Below are 26,752 nucleotides of genomic sequence, written 5' to 3'. Positions count from 1 at the left end.
CTTTGACTCTGGCAGAAGGGCTGGTATCAAGCGTGAGGATTGTGTTGATAAATAGTTGCGGTATGCCAAAACTTGACAAGGCTCTTTCCATAAAGTGCCAGTTTACCCTGCGTCTGTGCTGAGCAGAGCAAGAGGGGTTGTGGTTAGTTTAGCCTGGGAAATCAGTTGGATCAAAACGCACGTTATTTTACTTTCCCTGTCTGTCAGAAACAAAACCTACATGTTCACCACCAATAATATGGGGCAATATTTTTTGAAGACTGAGGGCTAGAACTTTTGCCCACCATTTAACATCTGCATTAAGCCGTGAAATTGGTCGATAACTCCCACAATCTAGAGGGTCTTTTTTCTCTTTATGAATAATAGTAACATGTGCTTCTAAGGCTTGGGGTGGGAAGTGTGACCCATGAAAAAGTGCATTGCATAGGTTGTTAAAGTGTGGGATTAGGATGTCCCGGAAAGTTTTGTAGTACTGAATGGGGAGGCCATCTGGACCCGGGCTTTTACCCGAGGGTATAGAGGCCAGTACTTTACGCAGTTTTACTTCGGTAATAGGGGCTATTATTTGGGATGCGTCTGTTTGGGAGAGGTTGGGTAACTTTAGTGAGGAGAGGAATTTCTCTGTAGCTGAGGTTACAGAGATGGGGGAAGATTAGGTACCTTGCCAGTCTTGAAGTGCGATTCTTGAAGGAATACAACTGCAGCTTTGTCTCTGCGCAAGAGAGAAATAACTTGCGAGCACTTGCATGGCTCGTTCAGACCTCTAGCGTTCAGGGATGCAACTACCACAGATACCATGTTACAAGTAATGGTCATTAATACATGGGATCACCAAACCAAGGTAGGGTAAGGAGAGGTCAGTAGGAAGTGCAGTTGGAATAGGATGGAGAGAATCAGATGAGGAGGGAAATGAAATGCATAATATAAGGCTAAAAGCCAAGAAACTGAGTAGGAGGGGTACTCTACCAAGCACTTCAATGGTAATGGAACACCCTTGGCAGTGACTGTACTAGGCGTTCTCTCAGGTGGGGGGGTCCTGTAGAGTGCCCGAGGGCCAAAGAGCCATCAGGGAGGGGAAAACCAAACTGGGGTCTCAAACCGGCCCTAACCCCAGCAAATTATGGGGGTGTTACAGTAGCGATGAATGTTATTAATAATCTATCTCTTCAATCTATCACTAAACTCTGGTGTCTTCCCCTCTGCTTTTAAACATGCTACCATTACACCCATCCTCAAAAAGCCTTCACTTGACCCATCTTCCTTGTCCAGTTATCGCCCCATATCACTTCTTCCGTATGCCTCAAAGCTACTTGAAAAACATGTCCATTCAGAACTGTCCTCCCACCTCTCCTCCTGCTCCCTCTTTGACCGCCTACAATCCGGCTTCCGAACCCACCACTCGACCGAGACTGCCCTTACCAAAGTCACAAATGACCTACTGACAGCCAAAACCAAGAAACAATACTCTGTCGTCCTTCTCCTTGACCTGTCCTCTGCCTTCGACACGGTTGACCACTCCCTTCTGTTGCAAACGCTCTCATCTCTTGGCATCACTGACCTGGATCACTCCTGGATCACATCATACCTCACAGACTGGACGTTTAGCGTCTCCCACTCCCACACCACCTCCTCGTCTCATGTCCTCTCTGTTGGTGTCCCGCAAGGCTCTGTCCTAGGACCCCTGCTCTTCTCAATCTACACTTTTGGCCTGGGACAGCTCAGAGTCCCATGGCTTTCAGTATCACTCCTATGCTGATGACACACAAATCTACCTCTCTGATCCAGACATCACCACCTTACTATCAAGAATCCCACAATGTCTATCTTCTATATCATCCTTCTTCGCCTCTCGCTTTCTTAAACTTAACATGGATAAGACAGAATTCATAATCTTTCCCCCATCTTGTTCAACCCCCCCAACAGACCTATCTATCACGATCAATGGCTGCACATTATCCCCAGTCAACAAAGCCTGCTGCCTTGGAGTGACCTTAGATTCTGCCCTCTCCTTCCGACCGCACATCCAAGCCCTTTCCACCACCTGCCGCCTCCAACTCAAAAACCTCTCCCGCATCCGTGCTTTCCTTAACTTTGAATCTGCGAAAATGCTTGTACATGCCCTCATTATCTCCCGCCTAGACTACTGCAACATTCTCCTCTGTGGCCTTCAATCTAGCACCCTCGCACCCCTCCAATCTATCCTCAACTCTGCTGCCCGACTAATCCACCTCTCACCTTATTACTCCTCTGCTTCTCCCCTCTGCCAATCCCTTCACTGGCTCCCCATTGCCCAACGAATTCACTTCAAAGTACTGACAAACACATACAAGGTCGTCCATAACCTGTCCCCTCCCTACATCTCTGAGCTACTTTCCCGATACATCCCCACACGCACTCTCCGATCCTCACAAGACCTCCTTCTCTCCTCTCCTCTTATCGCCTCCAAGATTTCTCCCGTGCATCCCCCATACTCTGGAACTCGCTACCCCGACATATCAGACTCTCACCTACAGTGGAATCCTTCAACAGGAACCTGAAAACCACCTCTTCAGACAAGCCTACAACCAATGACCCTGCTGCCTCTATACCGCCATGACCAACTTAACCCGCACCTACTGGGCCCTCTCTCATTCTGTACCAGTTTGTAACTCATCTTGTTTATGATTAGTACAATTGTCTGTTATGTATGTGCACCGCTTATCATATGTACAGCGCTATGGAATGAATGGCACTTAAATAATAAATAATAATAGAAACCAGAGAAAAAGGAAATAAGGCTGCTTTCACACTAGCGTTCGGGTTTCCGTTCGTGAGCTCCGTTTGAAGGAGCTCACGAGCGGACCCGAACGCAGCCGTCCAGCCCTGATGCAGTCTGAATGGAGGCGGATCCGCTCAGACTGCATCAGTCTGGCGGCGTTCAGCCTCCGCTCCGCTCGCCTCCGCACGGACAGGCGGACAGCTGAACGCTGCTTGCAGCGTTCGGGTGTCCGCCTGGCCGTGCGGAGGCGTGCGGATCCGTCCAGACTTACAATGTAAGTCAATGGGGACGGATCCGTTTGAAGATGCCACAATGTGGCTCAATCTTCAAGCGGATCCGTCCCCCATTGACTTTACATTGAAAGTCTGGACGGATCCGTCCCAGGCTATTTTCACACTTAGCTTTTTTTAGCTAATATAATGCAGACGGATCCGTTCTGAACGGAGCCTCCGTCTGCATTATTATGGGCGGATCCGTTCAGAACGGATCCGCCCGAACGCTAGTGTGAAAGTAGCCTAACTTAAAAGGCATTATATAGTAAAGGAGACTTTGTGAGATATATTGGTCTTTCAAATAGGGGCCTGGATAATGCTATGCAAAGCATTAGCGCAAGTGTCTTAATGTAGTTAGGACTAATGAAGAACATATTACCCAATAACTCTCGCTTATAATTAACAGTACCCTTCAGAGAGGCATAACTTGGATTAATGGGCACATAGGTTAGCAGAGGCAGAGTAACATATACCTCAAACTTCAGTATAAAGATGTTAAAAAGTGAGAGAGACATAAGAAGTGTTGGTGACTAGAGAGGATATTCGGCCTGTCAGGTCAGGTGATAGGCAGAGGCTGCAACTCACTGACTCAAGCATTCTAGGAAGAACATGTTCTTGTACACGACCATGGATCCTCTGGACTTGTTCAAGTCTTGGCTTTGGAGGTGTATGCGCCCGGTTGTTTCTCCTTTTCCTGGAAAGACTACATGCCATGTTTCAGGCTTGGGAGGAGATGGAAGAGGAAACCCTTGGTCAGCGGGCATCCAGGATGGAAGATCTATGGGTGAGATGCATAACTGTTCCCACACCGCTCTTAAGTCCCCAGGTACTCTAATAGTGATCTGCTTACCATTCTTCATAATCACCAGTCCAAATGGGTACAGCCAACAAAAAGAGGCTTCTAGGGGCGCATCATCCTTTGCCAGTGTGGAGGCCGCCAGGTTTTGGAAAATTAGTATATCTGCATCCTCATACCGGAGCTGGAAAGATTCTCAGCTACTCTTTAGTAGAGCCACCGTGTGCACAAAGCTAAGCAAGATAACATCTCTCGGCGGGTCATTTTTTTTTGGTTTGGGCAGAGGGCCGTCGATCCTTTCTATATCAATTATGGCCACTCTGTCGACACCCAGCAAGGAGCCAAAGATTTCTCTCGCAGCAACCAGTAACTATTCAGGTCGGCCTCGTATACACAGATTCCGTCTGCGATTTTCTTGATCTTCCAATCGTAAGAAGGCATCATTGAGAAGGTTTTTATGGTCTTGTAGAACATTCTTTGTATCTGCACCATAATTAAGGGTGGCTTCTTGAGTGTTTTCTAAAGCCACCACTCTGTGTCCTAAGTGGCGCAGGCCGCCTTTTATTTCAGACACGTCTCTCTTTCAGAGGTGATAATGCTGATTCAAGGACATCTCGAAGTATGGCTTTAGACACCGGAGGGTCTCTTGAGGCAGTTCTCCCGTCTGAAGTGTCGGACATGCTACCTGCATCGGAGAGATCCCCCTCATCCCATGGCGTGATCTCCCCGGTGCCATCTTGGAGGGAGAGCTAATAATAGGGTTGGTCAGGTTCAGGAGCTCAAGCACATGCGGTCAATCTCCCCCCACCATTTGAAATTTCCATCAAAATTTTATCTTTTAAGCTATGTTTATTGTTAGCCCAAACCGCAGCCCGTAGGATTAGTGAACTACATGGTATTTCTATCAATCCCCCTTAGGCCCCTTTTACATGGGGCGAGTATTCCGCGCGAGTTGAACGCATTGCACCCGCATTAAATCCCGACCCATTTATTTCTATGGGGCTGTTCACATGAGCGGTGATTTTCACGCATCACTTTTGCGTTGCGTGAAAATCGCAGCATGCTCTATATTCTGCGTTTTTCACGTAACGCAGGCCCCATAGAAATGAATGGGGTTGCGTGAAAATCGCAAGCAAGTGCGGATGTGGTGCGATTTTCACGCACGGTTGCTAGGAGACGATCGGGATGGAGACCCGATCATTATTATTTTCCCTCATAACATGGTTATAAGGGAAAATAATAGCATTCTGAATACAGAATGCATAGTAAAATAGCGCTATAGGGGTTAAAAAAATAAATAATTTTTAACTCTCAATCCACTTGATCGCGCAGCCGGCACGGCATCTCCTTCTGTCTTCATCTTAGCTGTGTGCAGTAACAGGACCTGTGGTGATGTCACTCCGGTCATCACATGATCCATCACCATGGTAAAAGATCATGTGATGACCGGAGTGACATCACCACAGGTCCTGTTACTGCACACAGGTAAGATGAAGACAGAAGGAGATGCCGGCTGCGCGATTAAGGTGAGTTAAATTATTTATTTTTTAACCCCTCCAGCGCTATTTTACTATGCATTCTGTATTCAGAATGCTATTATTTTCCCTTCTAACAATGTTATAAGGGAAAATAATAATGATCGGGGGGGGGGGGGGCAAAAGGGCTGTGCTGTGAGAAGTGTCTGTTTTCTCATCTTTGGCCAATCGCTATGAGCTGAGCGCTGCGATTGGCCAGCGCTACAGCATAGGAGAAAGAGACGCCGGCAGGTTCCCCTGGGTGGAGCCTAAGTAGGAACATACCGGAGGCTATAACCGGAGAACGGAGCGGCGCCTGGGGATAACAGTAAGTGCAGGGGGATCCCTGGGCACCGCTCTACACGTCGGTATAGTCAGTTTACATACTTTTTTCTGTACCCCCCGCCCTGGGGGGTACATTGATTTGGCGCACCAGAGTGCATCTAAAATGCTCTAATTTAGGGCTACTTTGACAACACCGATCCAAAGCCTGAACTTCAGTGAAGAAGCAAACATGCATGATTTTTCTCATGCGAGTGCAAAACGAATTACAATGTTTTGCACTCGCGCTGAAAAATCGCACGTGTTCCCGCAACGCCCGTGTGAAACCAGCCTTATACTTCCATTTTAGAAGATAGGAAGGCAAGCTGGGTCAGGTCGGATAATCACCCTAAGGTAGCTTCCAGGTTTCATAGATCTCAGGTGATTGTGTTTCCAACCTTTTATGAATCTCCATCTACAGAGGGACGGGCCATGCAGCATAAAAAAAAAATACTTTGGCCGGATGGATTACGTCTGCAATATCATAGGCTTATTCATTGTCAGGGAAGTCTCCTCCAGAAGGCCTCAGGGCTCACTCTACTAGGGCTATCTCCACCTCTTTGGCTGAGACGGTTTCTGTCTCTAATGAGGATATCTGTAAGGCGGCGGTCTGGTCCTCTCTGACTACTTTTTTTCCAGACATTACCACTTACAGTTAGACTCTGCTTCAGATTTAACCTTTGCTACTAAGGTGCTTTCGGCTGTCAGGCCACCCTAAGGGGCCATTCACACATCCGGGAACAGGTGCGGACCCATTCATTCTCAATGGGACAGGAATGGATGCAGAAAGCACACTATGTGCTCTCCGCATCTGCATTTCCAGAGCACGGCCCTGCAAAAAAAAAAAATAGAATAGGCCAGTTCTATGGGGGTGCCGTCTGGGTGCATTGCAGATCCGCAATACACTACGGACGTGTGAATGGACCCTAAGTGTCTCCTTGGTTTTCACTCTTGTGGTGCCGTCATGGGTGAGGGGAAAAATGAAGATTACTCTTATTGGTATTTGGATTTTCCTGAACCCACGACAGCACCCTTATTTCCCATCCCTGTTGTGATGGTGCTCTCTTTTCACAGGCGTATGTTTTTCCTTGGAAAAACATACTGAAGTAGGAGGAGAGCCTCCACCTTTTTGTACGCCAGGATTCCTGTCTGTGGGTGCGGAGCCTCTCTCTCGTGGGTTCAGGAAAATCCAATTGCCAATTTTTCTCTAGAAGATACTAAGACATTTTTAAAGGCTGTCAGAGCAAGCATGTTAAAGTTTTAGGTTAGGGCTACACAGCGACATATAGGGTACATATCCTGGGAAGTATTCAGAGCCAGGGGCTTGTTTAAAAAAAATATATATATATATTACACAACCCCTTTAAGTTATGTAATATTCCTTTTTATGAGGAATTGCTTTTTAGTAAGGATTTTGAGAAAATCCTAGAAAAAGCTTTGAATTAAAAAAATATATAAAAAAATTCCTGAGCATTAAAAAAAAAAAAAAAAAAAAAGGAAAAGGGCTTAATCCATTTTCATCTTCCCCAAAAAACGTAATAGTGTAAGTAATATCAAAAAGTCATACAGTCCAAAATGGTATCAATAAAAAACTACAAAAAAATCCTCACACATCTCCGTAAACAACTATAAAAAAAAAGTTTATGAAAAGTATTAAAACAAAACAAAAAATAAAATAATAAACGTGGTAAGGCTACTTTCACACTGGCATTTTGGCTTTCCGTTTGCGAGATCCGTTCAGGGCTCTCACAAATCGGTCCAAAACAGATCAGTTTTGCTCTAATGCATTCTGAATGGATAAGGATCCGGCTGAGAATGCCTCAGTTTTCCTCCGTTCCGCTTTGGAGGCGGACACCAAAACGCTGCTTGCAGTGTTTTGGTGTCCGTCTGACGAAACTGAGCCGAACTGATCCGTCCTGGCACGCAATGTAAGTCAATGGGGAAAGATCCATTTTCTCTGGCTCAATAGAAAACTGATCCGTCCTCCATTGACTTTCAATGGTGTTCATGATGGCTATGTTACGGATAATACAAACGGATCCGTTCTGAACGGATGCAGACGATTGTATTTTCTGAACGGATCCGCACCAAACGCGAGTGTGAAAGTAGCCTAAGGCTGTAATTGTACTGACCCAGAGAATGCAAGGCGTGGGTCAGTTTGACCGCATAGTAATAATGAACTTTACTGGTGGCGATGCAGGAGAAAATACAATCTAAGAAATGTTTCAAAAACCGCAGCGGTGTCTCATCACGTCTGCTTACAGATGCGCACATCACCCCATGGCTGTGATGGCGAACCTCCGGCACTCCAGCTGTGGTAAAACTACAACTCCTAAGATGCACACTTGCTTGGCTGTTCTCAGAACTCTATAGAAATGAATGGAGCATACTGGGAGTCGTAGTTTCACCACAGCTGGAGTGCCGAAGGTTAGCCATCACAGCCCTGTGGTGTCAGCATTCTTCAAGACACAGCACTGCTCTGGTGACTAATTAAATCCAAAAACTAAAATAATTCAATGTGCAAGTGCATGAAGGTGTAGTATTAAGTGCTCCCTTTCATATTACTAGGATGTGCTTGAGAAAGGGAGCAGCCCCCAAAATGCAGTGCACTTTATATTATACCCTCATGCACATAATATTACATGGCGCCCATTCAGATGAATGGCCACCCACTTGATACATACTAGAACTAGAGCCGTCCTTACAGACCTTTGGTTTGTTAGTAAGAAGTAGGGGACACATGAATGGCAATATGGCCGCAGGCTCAGACTACACAGATTTAGTCGTAGTCTGTTACCATGGAGATGCATATCAGCATATAAGCTGTAAAGACCAAAATACTAGCAAAGTTGATTCATTTTAGATGCACTAGAACAGTAATCAAAAATTGCTTGATGTTCCTCGTCTGATCACACGTAGATCATTTGGCCTCCACCCACCGTACTCCTAACCCTTGGTCCACACTAGTCAATGGGGATCCGATGGTTCCTTGCATTATCCATCTATCCCAGAGACAGTGAACTCTGGCAGATTTTGAAAGTATCTTTAGCCCAGAATGAACAACTAAATGTACCTTTTCCCCCCAGAAAGGAATATAGATATTAATCTAGTCCGCTCCTCCTTCACTAGAACATGCTGCCTGCAGATCCTACTGCATTTTCAAGGTTCTCTTTAAAGGGGTTGGTTGTTGACATATCCTAATGATCTGCTACTTCTGGGACCCGCACCTACCTGTAGAATAGGGCCCCAAAGTGAATGAGAGTGCAGCATCCTCTCCATTCACTTCTATGGGAGTTACAAATCTAGCCAAATAAGCGTGCTCTATTTTCGGAAGTCACATAAAAGTGAATGAAGGGTGGCCACGCTTGTGCGGTTTTGCACTTTTGGGGGGCCCCGTCCTAGAGATAGGTGCAAGTCCAAGAGGTGGGACCTGCACATGACATTGGTGGCATATCCTATCAAAATGCCACCAGTGTCTAAGATGTGACAACCCCTATAATGGTCAGTCAGAGTGCACCTGAACTGCGGTGCCCAATCCTAGAAAGAACTGGCCGTCTCTATCCCATCCTTGCTTTCATCTTTATGATCAGTGCAGGAAACAGAATTTGTATCCCAGACAACGCTGGAGTATGGAGAGGCGAGTAACTACTGGACCCTAGTTAATGCCCTTCTGAGTAGCCCCGATCTGCTTTGTAACACCCGCTCCCTAGCTACAGGGGGGCATTCAGTGCGGCAGCCATGTTTTCCAATCCCCTCTATAAAAGAAAAACACACAACAAAACAGAAGGACGTAGGAACAGACTGATTTTTCTCTCTTTAATTAAACCATTACTATGTGTGGAACCAGCAAGAAATGTTCATTAATTAACGAGTTACAAAACAAACAAAAAAATGGAGTAAAACAAGTGAAGTCTAACAGCTTCCAGTAAAAATCCATATGCAACGCGGTGTGTTCTCTAATAATGGGGGAGGGGAGAGGATGCTTAGTTCCCTTTCAGTATAAAGCAGCGATTTGGAAGACCTGAATATTAGCCTGCTTCATATACCCCAGGCTGCACTGGGTGGCAAATCTACCTCAATTCTGGACTGCAGTGCAGAACGTGGCAGCAACTGGACATTCCCCATGCCACCGAGTCAGCCTCCACCGAGTCAGCCTCCACCCTCCACCCCCCCCCCATATTTAAAAGCGCTTTTCCTTGGTATATACAAAACCTCAGCTTGCCGATATCATAGGAACAGACGTTGCAGTATTAAAATCGCAAGGGGAGTTGTTGTCTTGTACAAAAACCACAGCGCTGCCGATTTCATTAATGTGGAGCCTTAAAGGGCCCCTAAAAGCGGCCTTCCCGGGGTGCTGCGTAATAGTACCTCACTGTCCAATTCAGCGGCGGTGGAGTAGACGCAAAATATTTCAGTAAAGAGAAGCAAAAAAATTTAAAATCTTTACACAGCATAAATAAAATAAAAAAAATCCCGGTAAATATAAACCCACATGCCACCCTCTAGTGTCCATGTATAGTATGAAATATACAAGTGTTTTTTTTTTCTTTTCAGTTTCTAGGAAAGCTGGGTGATGACCAACATGGCTACTGACCTAATCTTGGCATGTGCGAAGGGATTTAGCGTTGTCTTAGGCAGATTGGCTGTAGGAAATCACGTGCGGCCATATTGGAGAACACTCACCTTTCCCAGAAACAGATAAATCCTTTTTGTCTGTTTCTCAAACCAGAAGAGGATGGCTCGTGTTTACGGGGAGGGGAATGTATGTTCAGATGGTTCTTGCACCCGGCTTGCCTAAAATTGAGAGCGAGCGCGCGTGCCCCCCCCCCCCCCAAAAAAAACAAACAAAAACATTTAAATAAAAACATAAAATTAAGTGGGAAAAATGCTGACAAAATGAGACTTCAACAAACATAACATGAAACCACAAGGACTTAAAAATAAAAAATAAAAATGTATATATATGTATATGGTGTCCACCACAATAATTAGCGCAAAAGTGCCAAGCGATTGTCTCCAATCTTGCACCTTGCGGGGGGGGGGGGCACGCGACTGCAACAATTTATTGGATCAACATTTGTTTAATTTACTGAAAGAAGGAAATCCTGTCTCATCTGTACAAATTATATATACAGCAAACAGGAATCTATGCATCTTGTATAATTTACGGGGGGTGGGGGAGAGGCAAACATGATTTAAAAGTCCAACGTGGTGTAAAATACCAGAGTTTCATTAACACTGCCGGGCAGTCCCATGACTGCAGCAAGGAATGGAAAAAACTGAAAAACGTAAGACCAGAAAGTGGTGTAAGGTGAGGGCGCGGGGAGGTCCCGTAGAGCAGCCGTCTTATCAGACCGTGCAGCCTGTAGTGATCCTAGTGGTGCTGGAGCGGGGGGAATCCTCTGCACCAGGCGACCACAGAGAAACAGTCATGCTTTGCCTGCCCGACGCTGTGTCCCATGCTGCCACTTGTACGCTCACTGACAGGTCGGTGAGGACGCCCCGGAATTATAAGTCGGGAAAACGACTTGGATCCTCCTTGTAGGTGTCCGGTATCGTGAAGGTGGACTCCTCAAACTCTCTGTAGTGGAATTCTTGAAACGTCACAGTGGCCGTGATGGTTGGGAATACGGGGATGTCTGTGGATGCAAGAAGTGCAGGATGTTATAGGAAAAGCATGTGGAACAAGGCAAAAATTCAAAAAGGAGCGTCTCCGGATATGGCACGATGGTCTGATCTGTGACCCCCTCCCCTTCATTGTGAAGAGGCAATGGTGCTAGGAAAGTGTTTTGCCGGGCCATCTCTCGGCTCGATAGATTTAATATCATTTACACCAGAATTTGGTGCTCATAGCGCACAGATGCATCAAACTACTGGGGTGTGTGTGTCAATTCCTCGCAGTTTGCTGCTTGTGGATATGCAGAAGCTCCAGCTGCTGACTGTTTGCTACAATGTATCAGTGCAGATAAGATCAACCAGCCTGGATTTTAGGTCAGGACAGTAATTTGTACTGTTGCCTGGTTCATCTAACACAGATTAACTTAACACCAGGGCTGCAGTAAACGATTAATCAAGTAATCTAATAAGAAAAAATGAATTAATAGACGGTTTTCCTTTATAACCAACACCCTTCGTTCCCCCTGTGCGATCAGCCCAAGTGCATCAGCTCCACTATCCCCCAGTGCCATCTGCGCCCCCCCCCCCCACCCCAGTGCCATCTGCTCCCCCCCACCCCAGTGCCTTCAGCTGCACTGCCCCAGTGCCATCAGCCCCTCCATTGCCATGTCCCCCACTCCCCCCAGTGCCATCAGCTTCTCCATTGCCATGTCCCCCACTCCCCCCAGTGCCATCAGATCAGCCTCTCCACATATGAATAAAGCTGCGATCTAGCGTGCAAACATTCCCCTCTATGGAACTGTGGCGATCTCCGGCAGTCCCACAGAGAATGAACTGAGCGGCAACGTGCATGCTTAACCACTACAGAGCTCATCCTATCTGTTCTGTATAAATGAAATGGTGGTCGAGTATGCACACTATCACTGGATGCAATCTATACAGGACTATTCATCAGTAAGGGCTCACTTACATGACAATACACAAAACACGGACACCGGCCCCATTGAAGTGAATGGTTCCGCAAACAGGCTTAGAAAAAAAAAAAAAAAACACACACAACACACAAACGAAATGGACACAAAAAATAAATAAAATAAAAATACGTTTGTGTGCATGAGCCCTGAGGGTGATCCCAGCATTGCTCCCCCCCCCCCCTATCCTGTGGATGTGTTTTCTGTTTCTCATTAACCCATAATAAAAGGCTATACTATAATAAATATATAATCATAACAAAAAAAAACAAAAAAAAAAAGGCCTTTACTATATTGAGAATAGTGTTTTATTCATAGGCACAGTATAGATTATAAAGAAACCAGCAATATTTATTAGCTTTTCAAAGGGAACCTGTCATTAACTTTGTGCTGCCCAGACTAACAGCAGTATAAAGTAGAGACAGGCGAGTAGATTTCAGCGGTCTGTCATTTATAAGAAAAAAGTAAGCGGTTGACGAGAACCAACATCACAATCATTGCAGACTGGGCCTGGAGGAGAGTCACGGCCACCGGAGAAGAGTCCTGGTTATTCGTGATCTCCTGCTGATGAATGACCGGCTAATACCTAGTTTTCTCCCTTTCTCTCTAGGAGAGAACTGCCAATCATCAGCAGACTGGGGGGAGAGCAGGAGATTATAATAACCAGGACTCTTCTCAGGTAGATCTGACTCTTTTCCAGGCCTGGGCTGTAAGGATTATGATGCTGGTTCTCAGCGACCACTTACCTTTAGCTGATGAGTGACACAGTGCTGCCTCCGTGAGGTCAACATAAAGTTAATGACAGGTTCCCTTTATATCCTTATCATATGGAGGATAATGTTTTTAGGTTTAGACTATTATTATGGGTTAAATGTGGAAGAAGAAATATTTGAATAAAAAACCTTGAAGTATTTTCCAGGACCCAGCACCCCCACAATCAGCTGTTTGAGGATGCAATGATCCAGTGAGCGCCATGCACTGTATAGTGGCTGTGCTTGGTACTGCAGCTCATCTCCATTCACTTGAATGCAATGAACGTGACATCACTGGCCTTGGAAGAGGATAGGCCATCAATACCAAAATCTCAGACAACCGCTTTCTACTAAAATAGTCTGCATTCAGTTTGAAGGCCAACCTACCTAGTTTCACGGGAAATCCTGGAGGAAGCTTCATTTGTACAAATTCCCGGAGTTTATTAAAGTGCTTGAACGGTGCAATTACCTCAAGGACATTCAGCAGTCTGGAAGACAAAGGCAACCCCCGTTATCACATGACCAGGCCCTCGTGCAAGGGGCAACATGGCAGCCACCTTATGTCAGCTTCTCCATCTTTACACGAAGCCCTAGATGACAAATCTACAAGAGGATGCAGACACGAAAAGTTTAAAGCCGGTGACATACCAGGCTTGTCACCATGCTAGGCACAGACTTCCACCTAGCAGTGAGCCTGGTGACATCACTGGCACAGATGGGCAGTCTATAGCGCTAGCATAGTGATGTGAAGCCCGATGTGCCACTGGCAGTAAAGAAACAGACCTTGTGCTGCACAAATCAAGGGGGAGCATCGAAGAATAAATAACAGCAGATATCCCGATTCAGCCCTGAACCCCGACAACCCCTAAAAATAAAGGTGCCGGCAATGTCACAAGTGAGATGCAGAGTGCGAGATTTACATTGAACTCTATGTTGGAAACTTTTTTTTTTTTTTTTGCGATCTGTGACCAAAAACCATGCAGGATTGGATTCTTCACAACGGTTGTGTCACGATGTGCAGTAAAGTGATCACATTCACACAATCATTACAACGATTAGCCCCGTTCACCATTATCACCATGTAGCCCCCCCAAGCCTCCTGCTTCTTCTCCTTCTCACACGACGGCTGAAACTTACGATTCAATTCCCAGAGGGAAATCCTGGCTCACGGCAATCGTTGCTTTGAAAGTTTTCTTGTTCTCTTTGCAGACAAGTTCCCTTCCAAGATGTGGAGCTCTAGGGTCAAGAAGCAAGAGAATTTCTTAATACATAAGAAAGAAAAAACGGAGGCCGCGAGACAGGTCATTACACAACCAAACTTATCTTTTAAATCAGCAATGGAGCCAAAAGAAGTAGATGTTTAACTGGAATCCCCGAATTATTTGGATAAATGCCTAATGTTGGTTACAAAGAACTGGATCAAAATGCAATGTGTGAACTGGATCTAAATAAAAGAATTCTAGTCTCACCCGTTGGAAGCCCCATACATACATCTGCACCCCAGGACATTTCTTAATGTAAAAATTGTTATAATAGCAATGGGGTATGTGAGAAATAATGAGAAATAGCAGCAAGGTGGCGCCAGTGTGTAGGTCCCATGTGGCCCTAATGTGGGGGACAGGCGGCTGCGAGCTGTGCAATCTGGAACACTTGTGTCACTGGGTCTGGAGGCTTAGCCTGAGGATACAAAGTATCACTACAGTTAAAGGGCTATTCTCATTTATTAAAGCGATTGCACGGGGATATGTCCTCACTTTAAAATCGTGGGGGTCTGACCTCTGGGACAATTGCTGATCCTAAGAAAGAAGGGGCCAAAATGCTGATTTAGTACTGGGTCCCCTTTACTGTTTTGCTCTGCACAGTGGCACCCCAGTTGGCAGCTATCTAGGGTGCAGCAGAGCTAGAGTGACATCAATGAGGCCAGCCACAATTCACTGCATAGCCCGGTGGCTGGGAGCACCGCTGGGCAAGGAAAATTAAGGGTGTGTTCACACTGGTGGAAATACAGGTTGGGGGGGGGGGGGGGGGGGGAAGCAGCATGCAGTAGTCCAAGGCTAATCAGTGGTAGTGGTGCTGCTGCACTGCTGAATGTGCCCCACTGACTGAGGCTAATCTGTGTGTGGCTACCGAAAACTTGGCAAGAATTGACAAGTCAGCTTTGTTTTACCCCATGACACGTCTCCCAATTAAAACAATAGGAAGCATATTGTAAGCAGTTTTTTTTGTGCAATTTGGCACAGAAAAGGTGGCAAAAAAAATTGTGAGTAGTGAGGGGAAACCGCTCTAAACCAGGACTGCAGCCCCTTTATTCTCATTAGGTAAATAGGTTTGTTCAGGAGCAGCAACACAAGCGGCTTGTAAAGAGCGAGGATGGTGGTCATGCAGCAGCTGGGCAGGGGATCACAGATCCAACGCGATCCAAAGGCATGTATAGAAAGATGGAGGGCCACAGCAGCACATCACCAAAATTCTTCTTTATTTAGAAAAACACCTCACAGCAAGGCATAAAATTTTTTGCAGCAACGTTTCGGCTAGGAGTAGCCTTTGTCAAGCATGCTTGACAAAGGCTACTCCTAGCCGAAACGTTGCTGCAAAAAAAATTTATGCCTTGCTGTGAGGTGTTTTTCTAAATAAAGAAGAATTTTGGTGATGTGCTGCTGTGGCCCTCCATCCCTTTATTCTCATTATTGACCGGAGTCCCAGGGGTCAGATTTCTACTGATCACAAAGTGATAGCAAACCTCGTTTCACGAGATAGGAATACCCCTTACATTTTGGAGGTGTGGTCAGGATATAAGGTGTGGGGCTTAATTATTGGCATACTAGCTGTGGCAGATTATTCCTGTCTGAGTATAAACATAACCAGTCTCAGCTGTTGAATACTTACTTGCCGTTTTCAGCGGACATGTACTCTTCCCACGTAATGGTGTTGGGGGGAGGAGGGGTCAGGGACTGTCTCCTTACGGGCTGCAATGAGAACATATGACAGAGGTGCACGGCCATGAGGTCAGATAATGCAGTCATGTTTAATGTCATGACGACTCTCGCCCGATGACTTAGCTCTGCTATGTCGGTATGGATACGTACAAACAGTATTAGGCTACTTTCACATCTGCATTTTTAATTTAAGTTTTGAGATCTGGCAGAGGATCTCCGGCGGGTGTACAGCCTGTCGGATCCATGCTGTCGCTAGTGCACGCGTGCCGCCAGACTACCGCTCCAGCCCCATTGACTATTATGGGGGCAGGGCGGAGTTCCAGCGGCAGCACGGCAAACATGCCGAGAGGCGGCCGGAGGAAGACTACGACAGGTCATAGTTTTATTCCGGCATGTTTGCATTGCTGCCGCCAGAACTCCGTCCTGCCCCCATAATAGTCAATGGTGCCGGAGCGGTAGTCCGGAGGCATGCGCGTACTAGTTGCACCATGGATCCGATAGGCTGTTCACCCGCCGAAACAGCCTGCCGGAGTTCCTTGCCGCTAGTGTGAAAGTAGCCTTAAACGGATCCGTTCCATTTAATGTACCCTGATGGCTCCGTTCCGGACGAATACAGTTGTATTAAATCAAAACTGAACAAACCTGATCAGGCATGAAAATCATTGGAAGTCAATGGGTCCAGGATCAGGCACCATTGATATGATTTTCATGCCTGATCAGGTTTGTTCAGTTTTGCAAACCGGACACAAATTCGCTGCTTGCGGCTGTTTTGTGTCCGGCACCAAAACGCAACTGAACTAAACTGACGCATCCTCATCAGCTTTGTCCCCATTGACAATGAATGGGGACAAAACTGATCTGTTTAATCCAGGTTTTCAGATCCTCTGCCGGATCTAAAACCCTGAATTAAAAACGCAGATGTGAAAGTAGCCTTTTTTTTTTTTTTTAGAGGTGCTTGAGAAAAAAAAGGAATCCCCCATAATGGTTATATGAAGCTCCCGAATATGGAACGGTGATCAAGTACATAGGAATCTACATGTTCTCGGGGGACACTGCGGCTGTGGCGCTGTATGGAGACATACCTCAAAGTTCTGTTCCATCAGGTTCCCCCCTTTGCTCAGGCTCTCCATGATGGCTTTATTTCGCAGAATGTCCTCCTCACTGAGATGTTCTCTCCTTTTGCGAGATTCCAATATTAACCCATTCACTAAGTAGAAATCTGCTAGAAAGTTTCCCACAGGTTCCTAGAGATAGGAAAACAGAGACAACATGGAAGATTATCCACCTCAGCTGCTGCAGAAACTCTTATAAGAAGGGGTGGCTTTGTGTCAGTCGCCTCAAAGTGAGGTTGCGAGACAGCTGAAGAGAAGATTACAGGACCTGCCAAAATGCACCCTAGGTGCCGGACAAAATGGGGCTCTCCTAAACACCTGCTGTGTTTTCAGTAGCTGGAGAAAAGGCAGATTAGACAGCAGAACAGAGGGTTTCAGGATAGAAAGAGGCAGCAATATTTACTACAAAAGAAAATAATTCACTTCCGGTCAGGATGCGGAGCGGGCTTTCCTGAGGATAGCTCATCAGTAGCAAGCTCAGAGAAAACCCCTTTCACTATGTTGTCCACTTTGGGCATGGATTGTGTTATGCAGAACTGTGCATCTGCTGCCGGTACCCACAGCTGTCAGCAGGAGAACCCAGTATCAAGTGCTTGCATTTTCTGCAGCGCCACCAAAGGGGAAATGGTGCATTACACAGGTCACACTGAAATAATGTCAGGTCCTCCAGAGCAAGACTCACTTTCTCTAACCGATATCCCCTCTGGCTAATAGATAAGGGTCCTAAATAGAGGACGGCCCCCCCCCCCTCCCCCCATCCATTAGCTAAAGGATATTTAAAAATTAGGTTTTTAATCCAAACCATCCCTTTAATGCCTGCACATGATTGTCAACATGTCAGCAAGTCATATAGATCACAGGGTTCTTAGTAAAAGTCTGCTGAGACTTTTCTCTGGAGGCTGATGGCACAGAAATACCCATTAACCCCTTGTGTGACAAGCTTTCCCAGAAAGGAGGGCCTGCGTACCGTTTTATCTTCCCTGAAAAGCCAGCCAGTTTGGGCGCGCGAGAACGTGATGGATTTTGTCGACAAGGTTGCAGAGTATATGTCACTACTCATTAGGATGTCCACTTCTTCCTCAGTCTCCATTTCAGATTCCTGCAAACGACACAATGAACATGAGGAAACTTTGAAGAACGCACATTGCAAACCTGAAGACAGCAGCTATGAAACCTATGGCCATTAAAGCCGAGCGCACAGGTGGGTTTATACATACACTGATGAATAAGATATACACTGGAGAGAATGCAGCAACCACTGCAAAACTACAGCCCCCAGCACTACTGCATCCTCTTCTGGAACCTTAATACTGACGGCCTACCCTAAGGATGAGCCATCAATAACCCATCAGTGGGGGGCCAATTCTTGGCACCTCCAGCAATCAGCCCCTTCATTGTTTAGCACACACAGCTCTGTACTGCTAGTTGCGCCTGTGCCCAGTATTACAGCCGAAAGCCGCCTACTCCTTCTCAAGTGAATAGGACTGAGCTGGAAGACCAGGCAGAGGCGCAACTTAAAAATACAGAACTGTGTCGGCTAAACGACGAAGAGGCCACAGCATCTCGCCTTCAAGCCTCACGCGCACTACCATGTTTTGCAGTCCGCAAACTGATACCAGCCGTGTGTATGCAGCAATTTTCTTTTTCCCCCTTTTCCAATTTTCTCTAGAAATGTCCCATCTTTGTCCTCAAAATAGACAACAGGACATGTTCTATTTTTTGTGGGACTGCGGCACGGACATATGGATGCAGACAGCACGCGGTGCGCTGTCTGCATTTTTTCTGGCCCAGTTGAAGTGAACGGATCTGCAGAAAATGCAGATCAGATGTGGAACAAAAATATGGTTGTGTGCATGAGGCCTCAATCAGATGGTTGGCCAGGGTGCTAAGAGTTAGTGCCTCCTTAGGCATCTTGCACACATTCCGTTTTTTTGCGTTCCGTATAAGGAGCATATACGGAACCACTCATTTCAATGGATCTGCAAAAAAACAAAAAACGTACTCCGTATGCCTTCCGTATTTCCGTTCAAAGATAGAATAAGTCCTATTATTGTACGCATAACGGACAAGGATAGGACTGTTCTATCAGGGGCCAGCTGTTCCGTTCCGCAAAAAACAGAATGCGCATGGACGTCATCCGCATTTTTAGTGGATCGCAAAATACTGAAAAAAGCTATAAGGTCGTGTTCAAGAGGTTTCTACCCACAGATGCGACTTTAAAGGGTTATTCCCATCTCCTAAATTGATAACATATGACAAAAAAATCCATAACTTTATTATTAATGGCAGCGTGGCTCCATTTGCAGGGAAGAGCTTAGAAAGAAGCAGCAGTACTGCGGCCCCTGCACAGACTCCGATCAGATGTAGGCGTATACTAGGGATATGCCATCACTTTATAAGACAAGAACAGTGCCCAGGTAAGGGGACTACAGACAATGACATCCTAGTAATCGGTGTCTTCACTCACCTCATGATGTATCCTCTGGTAAACTTTCTGCTCGTTGTCTAAGACCACGAATGACTCGGAGGGTATAGCGTCTCCTTTGAAGATGAAGCTGAGGTCCCCTCGTTGGCACTTCATATCAGTGAAGTCTATGAGAGTCGTGTCAAGCCTGGAAGAGGAGATGCTAAAAAGTTTTATCTGTAACTGGGTGACAGACCATATGGCTACCATTATTACAGCTCCTATAGGGGTTTCCACCCAGCTTTCCCAGACACCTGAGTGACAAACCTTCACATTGAAGCAGCAGTAAACTCTCCTGAAGCTACATAACTTGTACAGGTCCTTCTAAAAAAATTAGCATATTGTGATAAAGTTCATTATTTTCTGTAATGTACTGATAAACATTAGACTTTCATATATTTTAGATTCATTACACACAACTGAAGTAGTTCAAGCCTTTTATTGTTTTAATATTGATGATTTTGCACCTCAGCAGTGCCACAGGCTGATTGCCTCCATGCCACGCCGCATTGAAGCCTCCTGGGCCTCCATAACACCTCAGCAGTGGCACAGGCTGATTGCCTCCATGCCACGCCGCATTGAAGCCTCCTGGGCCTCCATAACACCTCAGCAGGGCCACAGGCTGATTGCCTCCATGCCACGCCGCATTGAAGCCGTCATTTCTGCAAAAGGATTCCCGACCAAGTATTGAGTGCAGAACTGAACATCATTATTTGAAGGTTGACTTTTTTTCTATTAAAAACACTTTTCTTTTATTGGTCGGATGAAATATGCTAATTTTTTTAGATAGGAAATTTGGGTTTTCATGAGCTGTGGCCAAAATCATCAATATTAAAACAATAAAAGGCTTGAACTACTTCAGTTGTGTGTAATGAATCTAAAATATATGAAAGTCTAATGTTTATCAGTACATTACAGAAAATAATGAACTTTATCACAATATGCTAATTTTTAGAGAAGGACCTGTATAACTTATCAGCATGGACATTCAGGAATGATCTAACCCTGTGGGAAGACGGCCACCCCAGCAGTCAGCTATTCACTGTGGATCTGGCTCTTTGAACCCCTGCTATCTGCTGCTACCACAAGGGTCGGGATAGGTGGTAAATGTATGATTGCTGGAGGCTTGACGGCCAGGACCCCCACTGATCAGGTCCTGTCTGTCAGGCTTGAATGGAGCAGTGATCACGCATGTGACGCTGTACTCTGCTGTCTTCATTAGCGTGCGTGCCCAAACCATGCTTTATTCAAAAGGGGGGCAAGGGACCTCTATTCTTGTGATCAGTGGGGATAGGTGCCAACAATTTTTTGGGGCCAACCACTTTAAAAATGATTGTCACATTTACTGTACATTTGATGGGAGAAGAGCCGCTGATTCCAAGCAAATCTAGTGAACCTGCCGATAAATCTGAACCCCAACAATGGCTGACCTCCTCGGGTGGAAGTAACAGGCCAGAACATAGAGGAAAGTAGACATTGCAGAGCTGGAAATACCTTGTGGATCCCGGTAGAAGAGATGGACACACACCTGATATTAATACCTTGTTTGTGGATCTTGCATGCATCGGAAGGCAGGATACGGGACAGTAAAGGCACTGGACGGGAGAGAAACACACAGCACGTCAGCACATCTGCCCATGGAGGAAATACAGCGGCCCAGAGGTATGGACCTTTACAGGTGGCAATAGAAGACCTGGAGCCAACAGCAAGTTTCTAACACATTGGCCATAAGGCTCAGCAATTTATTAAGCTGTGACCTGTTATGGACGTTCTCAGGGTAAAGCTGGGCCTAGACAGGCAAATACACCTTCCACCCCAACGTGTGTACTAATCTTTCACTCGGCATTAAAAGGGACATACACAGAAAGACAGAATTATATTTAAAAGGGCATCCAATAATCTATGAGGATCCTGGGCAGCAAAGGTTCAAATTCCCTGCAACTCCACTTATAGGGGGCCAATCAATAAGCCGTCTGTGTAATGTATGGACGGTGCTGGGTCCTCCAGAGACCGACACTCACTGTAGACGCTCATGGTGCTGGTCCCATAGTTAGTAGATGGCCGGCTAAGGGAGGCCAGGACTACTTACCCCAACTTTGAAAATCCCAGTGAAGTTCCAGGTAGAAATCTCCCAGCTGTAAATACAAAGAGCGCTCAGGTTAGAATTACACCGCACTCGCCATATAGTAATATCCTGCAGTCCTCTGTACTTGATGAACAGACTGTAATTGGCACTTTACCTCTTTTAGGGCGTTTAGCAGACGAGGTCTCTTTTCCTCTACACTTTCCCGAGATTGCTGCTTCAGCTTTCTCAACAATGCAGTGACTGAAATACAAACATTTATTACCCAGGATTTTATAGGTTTCACTGCAGCATCATTTTGTATCACAGACTTATAGCCTGGAGCATGAGATGGGCAGTGACATCATCAGCTCTCCCCTGATTAACCCATACAGTGACATCACCAGCCCTTCCCCGATAACACCCCCCCACACTCACGGTCTATATTCTTTGTGTTTTCTCTAGGCATTCTCAGTCAATCGCTCACCAACTCTCTGCCACCAGGGATAAAGCGCTTTAAATCTTACTCCCATCATGTAAAGTGATGGCATATAATTATGTGGCAGCATTAACCTTACCCTGCACAGAGGTGCCTTGGCCACACGCTGTGCAAGAAACTGCAGAAAGGCCTTATATAAATGAATGTGGCCGTGCTGCAGTTTCTTGCACACTCCGGTACCTGGTTGTGCTTCTTTGCTGTGAAAACTAGGAGACACTAAAAATACTGCAGTCCCTTTATCCTCAGGACCATAGGGGTCAGACCCCCGCTAATCCTAAAACAATGGCTTATCCTAGTGATCTGCCATTTACTAAATAGGAAACCCCCCTTAACATTGCATTTCACCACCGGCTGTAAAGCGTGATGCTCTTTGTTGGACCTGTCTGCAGTGTAAGGGTCCATTCACACGTCCGTATGAATATGCAAAACACGGACACCGGCAATGTGCATTCCGCATTATGCGGACCGCACATCGCCGGCACTCTCATAGAAAATGTCTTTTCTTGTCCGCAATTGCAGACAAGACTAGGACATATTCTGTTTTTTTGGAGGAACTTAAGTGCGGATCTGCAAATGCGGACAGCACATTCCCACCCCATTGAAAATGAATGGGTCTGCACCTGTTCCGCAAAATTGCGGAACGGATGCAGACCCATTTTGCGGACGTGTGAATGGACCCTAACATGGTCAGCCAAGAGATGTTGAAGGGGGGCCCACATCATGCTCTTATGACCTCTGCTCCCCCTAAATCACAGTTCATCACTTCAGCATCAGAAAGCTCCTCCACAGATCTCTGTGATCTCTACAGGAGAGGTTCCTAAGAGGGTTGATACGAGCCGTTAGTATTTCCCGCTCAGCATCTACACATCAGCCAAGATTTGAACAGACCCTTCATCTCCTGACCTTATCGTCAAGCCAAGGCGAGGAGAAAATGCCCTGCAAGCGTCAAACATGAGGGAAGCTGCTTACTCATCTGTCTGTCTCCATAGCTGATGGCCTCAGCCAGCGGGCTCCATCCCTGCGCGTTCTTCACCTTCACCGGAGCGTTGTGCGCCAGCAGGAGATGAGCACACTCTGCAACACAAACCGAGAAGATATTGATTATTATCATCATCAACATAGTAGAAGCCAAGAGCATGGTTATTAAAGGGCTATCCCACCATCGCTAGAATGGGATTCCAACAACTCCCTCCTTTCAAAAGGAGTTTGAACGGAGAACAGTACACGACCACTGCTGCTCCATTCAAACTACACACTCGACCACCAATCCATACAAACTCCACTGCGGTCGTGCATATAAATTCACCTGCAAAGTCCGGATTTGTGGGTTGTAATTGTGCAGCGTATTATGGTAGCAGCAGAGAGGTTGAGACATTAACAAATCATGCTGCAGGAAGGTAACCACACGTAAATTGACCTGCAGCTTGGATTTTAAATAAGCAGCATGTCAGTTCTGTCTGCGGATCTTCACTACGGACGTCCCCCGTTTGCATTGCTGCAAATGAACAGCAAAATCTGCAAGTAAAGCACGCCAACTCATCACCGAACGTGAGCAGCTACTAGCTATACCCCAATCACCCATGTGACTGGGTAGTGTGCCCCCTAGCTACAGACTGACCAAGTACAAGTCCCAAAACCAATGCCACGGCGCCCTACCACCACATTGGGAAGAAATGGCTTCAGGACGGAATCTTTGGAGGAGTACGTTACTACAGTGGGGTGAAGGGCACAGTGCCGCTATGGTCTTTGCATGATCAGGGGTCCATTTGTTTTTTAGGCATCAATCAGGACGCCTAGATTTTGCATTGCAGCGACTAATGCTGGAGATTATATATATTAGATAAATATCAGCAGAACCCACCGATTTCAGCGGGGCAGACCGTCTAATGTGGTTTGGGGCCTCCTGACAGATGTTGGGGGAGAGGAAGACTGGGCTGTTAGATTTCAGGCAGTGTCTTTCTCCTTCCTGCCTATTCCAAACACACGCATGCTTGGCCATTTTGAGTGCGCATGTATATGGAAAGGTCAGGAGAGAGAGCCGTCAGCTATCTAATGTGTATGGCCAGCTTGCTTTAGTCTTAGACACTGCTCGCCTTCTTCTGCAGTGTCCCGGACATGGGGCCATCACAGAAGTTAACATGTAATCCATTTAGAGTCTGGATTGCCGGGGGTGAGGTGTAAAGTCTGCTCTCCTTGACTAGTGTGCAGGAATGAGGAGGGAAATACCGTCTACACCGCACGCTTGCTGAATCAGTAGATACTCCAGGACAGAGAATGGGGTCTCTTGCTCTTGTTTGAACCTTGTATTAAATACGGCTACTGTCTAAGGCTACTTTCACACTAGCGTTCGGGCGGATCCGTTCTGAACGGATCCGCTCATATTAATGCAGACGGAGGCTCCGTTCAGTACGGATCCGTCTGCATTAATAACTTTAAAAAAATTCGCAAGTGCGCAAGTGCGAAAGTAGCCTGCGCGGATCCGTTCAGACTTTCAATGTAAAGTCAATGGGGGACGGATCCGCTTGAAGATTGAGCCACATTGTGGCATCTTCAAACGGATCCGTCCCCATTGACTTACATTGAAAGTCTGGACGGATCCGCACGCCTCCGAACGGCCAGGCGGACACCCGAACGCTGCAAGCAGCGTTCAGCTGTCCGCCTGTCCGTGCGGAGGCGAGCGGAGCGGAGGCTGAACGCCGCCAGACTGATGCAGTCTGAGCGGATCCGCCTCCATTCAGACTGCATCAGGGCTGGACGGCTGCGTTCGGGTCCGCTCGTGAGCTCCTTCAAACGGAGCTCACGAACGGAAACCCAAACGCTAGTGTGAAAGTAGCCTAAGGCTAGTTTCTCTAGATCTGGCAGTGCCCTATGCAACTGGAATGCCTGCTGGCTCCATTAAAGGGGTTGTCCGCGATGACCTGTCCACAGGATAGGTCGTAAATATCAGATCGGCGGACGATCAGCAGTTTCAAGCGAAGGCTGTGCTCATATGAGAGCTGCCTACTCCACTCTGTTTAACTGCTCGCCGCAGCAATGGTGAGCAGGTGTAAATAAAAGTATGGCGTCCCCAGTCACTTCTATGGGACGACTGATACTACAGAGCCGTCCCATAGAAGTAAATGGGGACGCCATACTTGTCATTTCACTTGCTCACCACTGCAATATCCCGGGAAGCTCACACGTCCCGCTATACGACAAGGCAGGTCGGCATTAGGTAACAGACCTGGGCTTATTATCTCAATCTCACCTGGGCGCATTCATCCACATGCCCCCATGGCTGGGTGACCACCATGTAAATACATGCGCTGAAGCGATCACCTGTGGTTCTCCAGCTATTGGAAAACCGCAACTCCCAGCAAAACCCGACAGACAGACTAGGGGTTGTAGTTCTGCAGAAGCTAGAGAGCCAAAGGATGGAGACCTGTGCACTAGAGAATACCTGCAATACAAGACTCATAGCATGACATGCTGCACGTACCTTTATTACCCAACATCACGGCGAGGTGTAGCGGGGTGTTACCTGCAAGAAGAGAGGAAGAGATGAGCGAGACACAGTCACTGCGGCGGTGTCAATGTGATACAGGCAGCCTGCAGTGGTTAATGCTGGAAGTCAGGGGTCCTGGGATGCCAGCTACCTGGAAACTGCAGAACTGCCACTCTCTAAGGGTCCCAAATAACTCTAGGGGGTCCTGTTTGTGGTCTGAATTCATTTTAGGGGTTAGATTTCATTTCAGGGATCTGGTGTCTGAATGGTTTTAGGGGTCTGGGGGGGGTATTAATTTTGGGATCTGGCCTGGTTATTCATATCTTGATATATATAGCTTTATGAAGCTCAAAAACATTAACAAGCCATTTGCTGCCGGAGTTCAGGTAAACCTAGTACCTCTGCTGTCGGTTATGCCGGGGTACAAGACACGGGAGGCAGGTGGGGATGTCAACAACACATGTAGATTGTAAGCCCTCACGGGCAGGGCCCTCTCTCCTCCTGTACCAGTTTGTAACTCGTCTTGTTCATGCTTAGTGCAATTGTCTGTATTATGTATGTGCACCGCTATGGAATGAATGGCGCTTTAATAAATAATAACAACATGCGACATTTGCAAGAATTCCCACCACGATGCATTGTCAGACCGTCACCATGGAGCCCTGACCTAAAGGTTACACATTCTACTACTAAGCCACATGACTTTCAAGATCTCTGCTTGCAGTCAGTGATCAAATACATGGGTCATGTGATGCTGTAAAAAGGTTAACTCCAACTTGTGGCTCCTCCGTTGTTGCGAAACTACAACTCCCAACTGGAGGCCATCAGGGTACCTTAGAAGTTGTGGTTCCACAGGTTGGAGACCACTGCTCCACAGCAGGGACATGCTGGGAGTTGTAGTTTCACAGCACCTGGGGAGCTACAGGTTGGGAGGCCACGACCATTTCCTCCGGCACATCAATGACATATGAGAATAAAGAGCACGGTGTAATAGAAGCCGACGTGTCGGCCCCGCCGAGCACAGATCCCAATTAATGGGTCACCACTTAGAAAGGAAATGAGAAAATCTTATTGAAGGAGGCATGAAAGCCGGTGAGGACGCCTGGCAGATCGAGGCCGACAGATCTGGGGCAGCAAACACGCACGCTACTCTGATAAAACTTTAAACAGCACTTTATATGAATATTTCAGGTGG

The 26,752-nt window shown here is 46.5% G+C and overlaps 1 protein-coding gene across 1 annotated transcript in view; it reads right to left on the bottom strand.

Annotated features, from left to right (window-relative positions):
• Positions 1-9,456: 9,456 nt before the first annotated feature.
• ANKRD13C (ankyrin repeat domain 13C) overlaps positions 9,457-26,752 on the bottom strand; it is a 29,055-nt gene continuing 11,759 nt past the window's right edge. Inside the window, exons 2-13 of the mRNA XM_044301681.1 lie at positions 25,552-25,593; positions 23,043-23,147; positions 21,753-21,838; positions 21,602-21,647; positions 21,041-21,107; positions 19,516-19,660; positions 18,016-18,147; positions 17,019-17,180; positions 15,887-15,966; positions 14,138-14,236; positions 13,388-13,488; positions 9,457-11,300 (exon numbers count right to left, since the gene is read on the bottom strand). Of these exons, the coding sequence (XP_044157616.1) occupies positions 11,170-11,300; positions 13,388-13,488; positions 14,138-14,236; positions 15,887-15,966; positions 17,019-17,180; positions 18,016-18,147; positions 19,516-19,660; positions 21,041-21,107; positions 21,602-21,647; positions 21,753-21,838; positions 23,043-23,147; positions 25,552-25,593 (1,196 nt within the window). The 3' untranslated portion in view covers positions 9,457-11,169. The remainder of the gene's footprint in view (positions 11,301-13,387; positions 13,489-14,137; positions 14,237-15,886; positions 15,967-17,018; positions 17,181-18,015; positions 18,148-19,515; positions 19,661-21,040; positions 21,108-21,601; positions 21,648-21,752; positions 21,839-23,042; positions 23,148-25,551; positions 25,594-26,752) is intronic.

The sequence above is a fragment of the Bufo gargarizans genome, chromosome 7, assembly GCF_014858855.1.
Source record: "Bufo gargarizans isolate SCDJY-AF-19 chromosome 7, ASM1485885v1, whole genome shotgun sequence".
Classification (NCBI taxonomy): Eukaryota; Metazoa; Chordata; class Amphibia; order Anura; family Bufonidae; genus Bufo; species Bufo gargarizans.
Note: the sequence above shows the minus strand (reverse complement) of the source record. Positions and strands in the feature narration are given on the sequence as shown.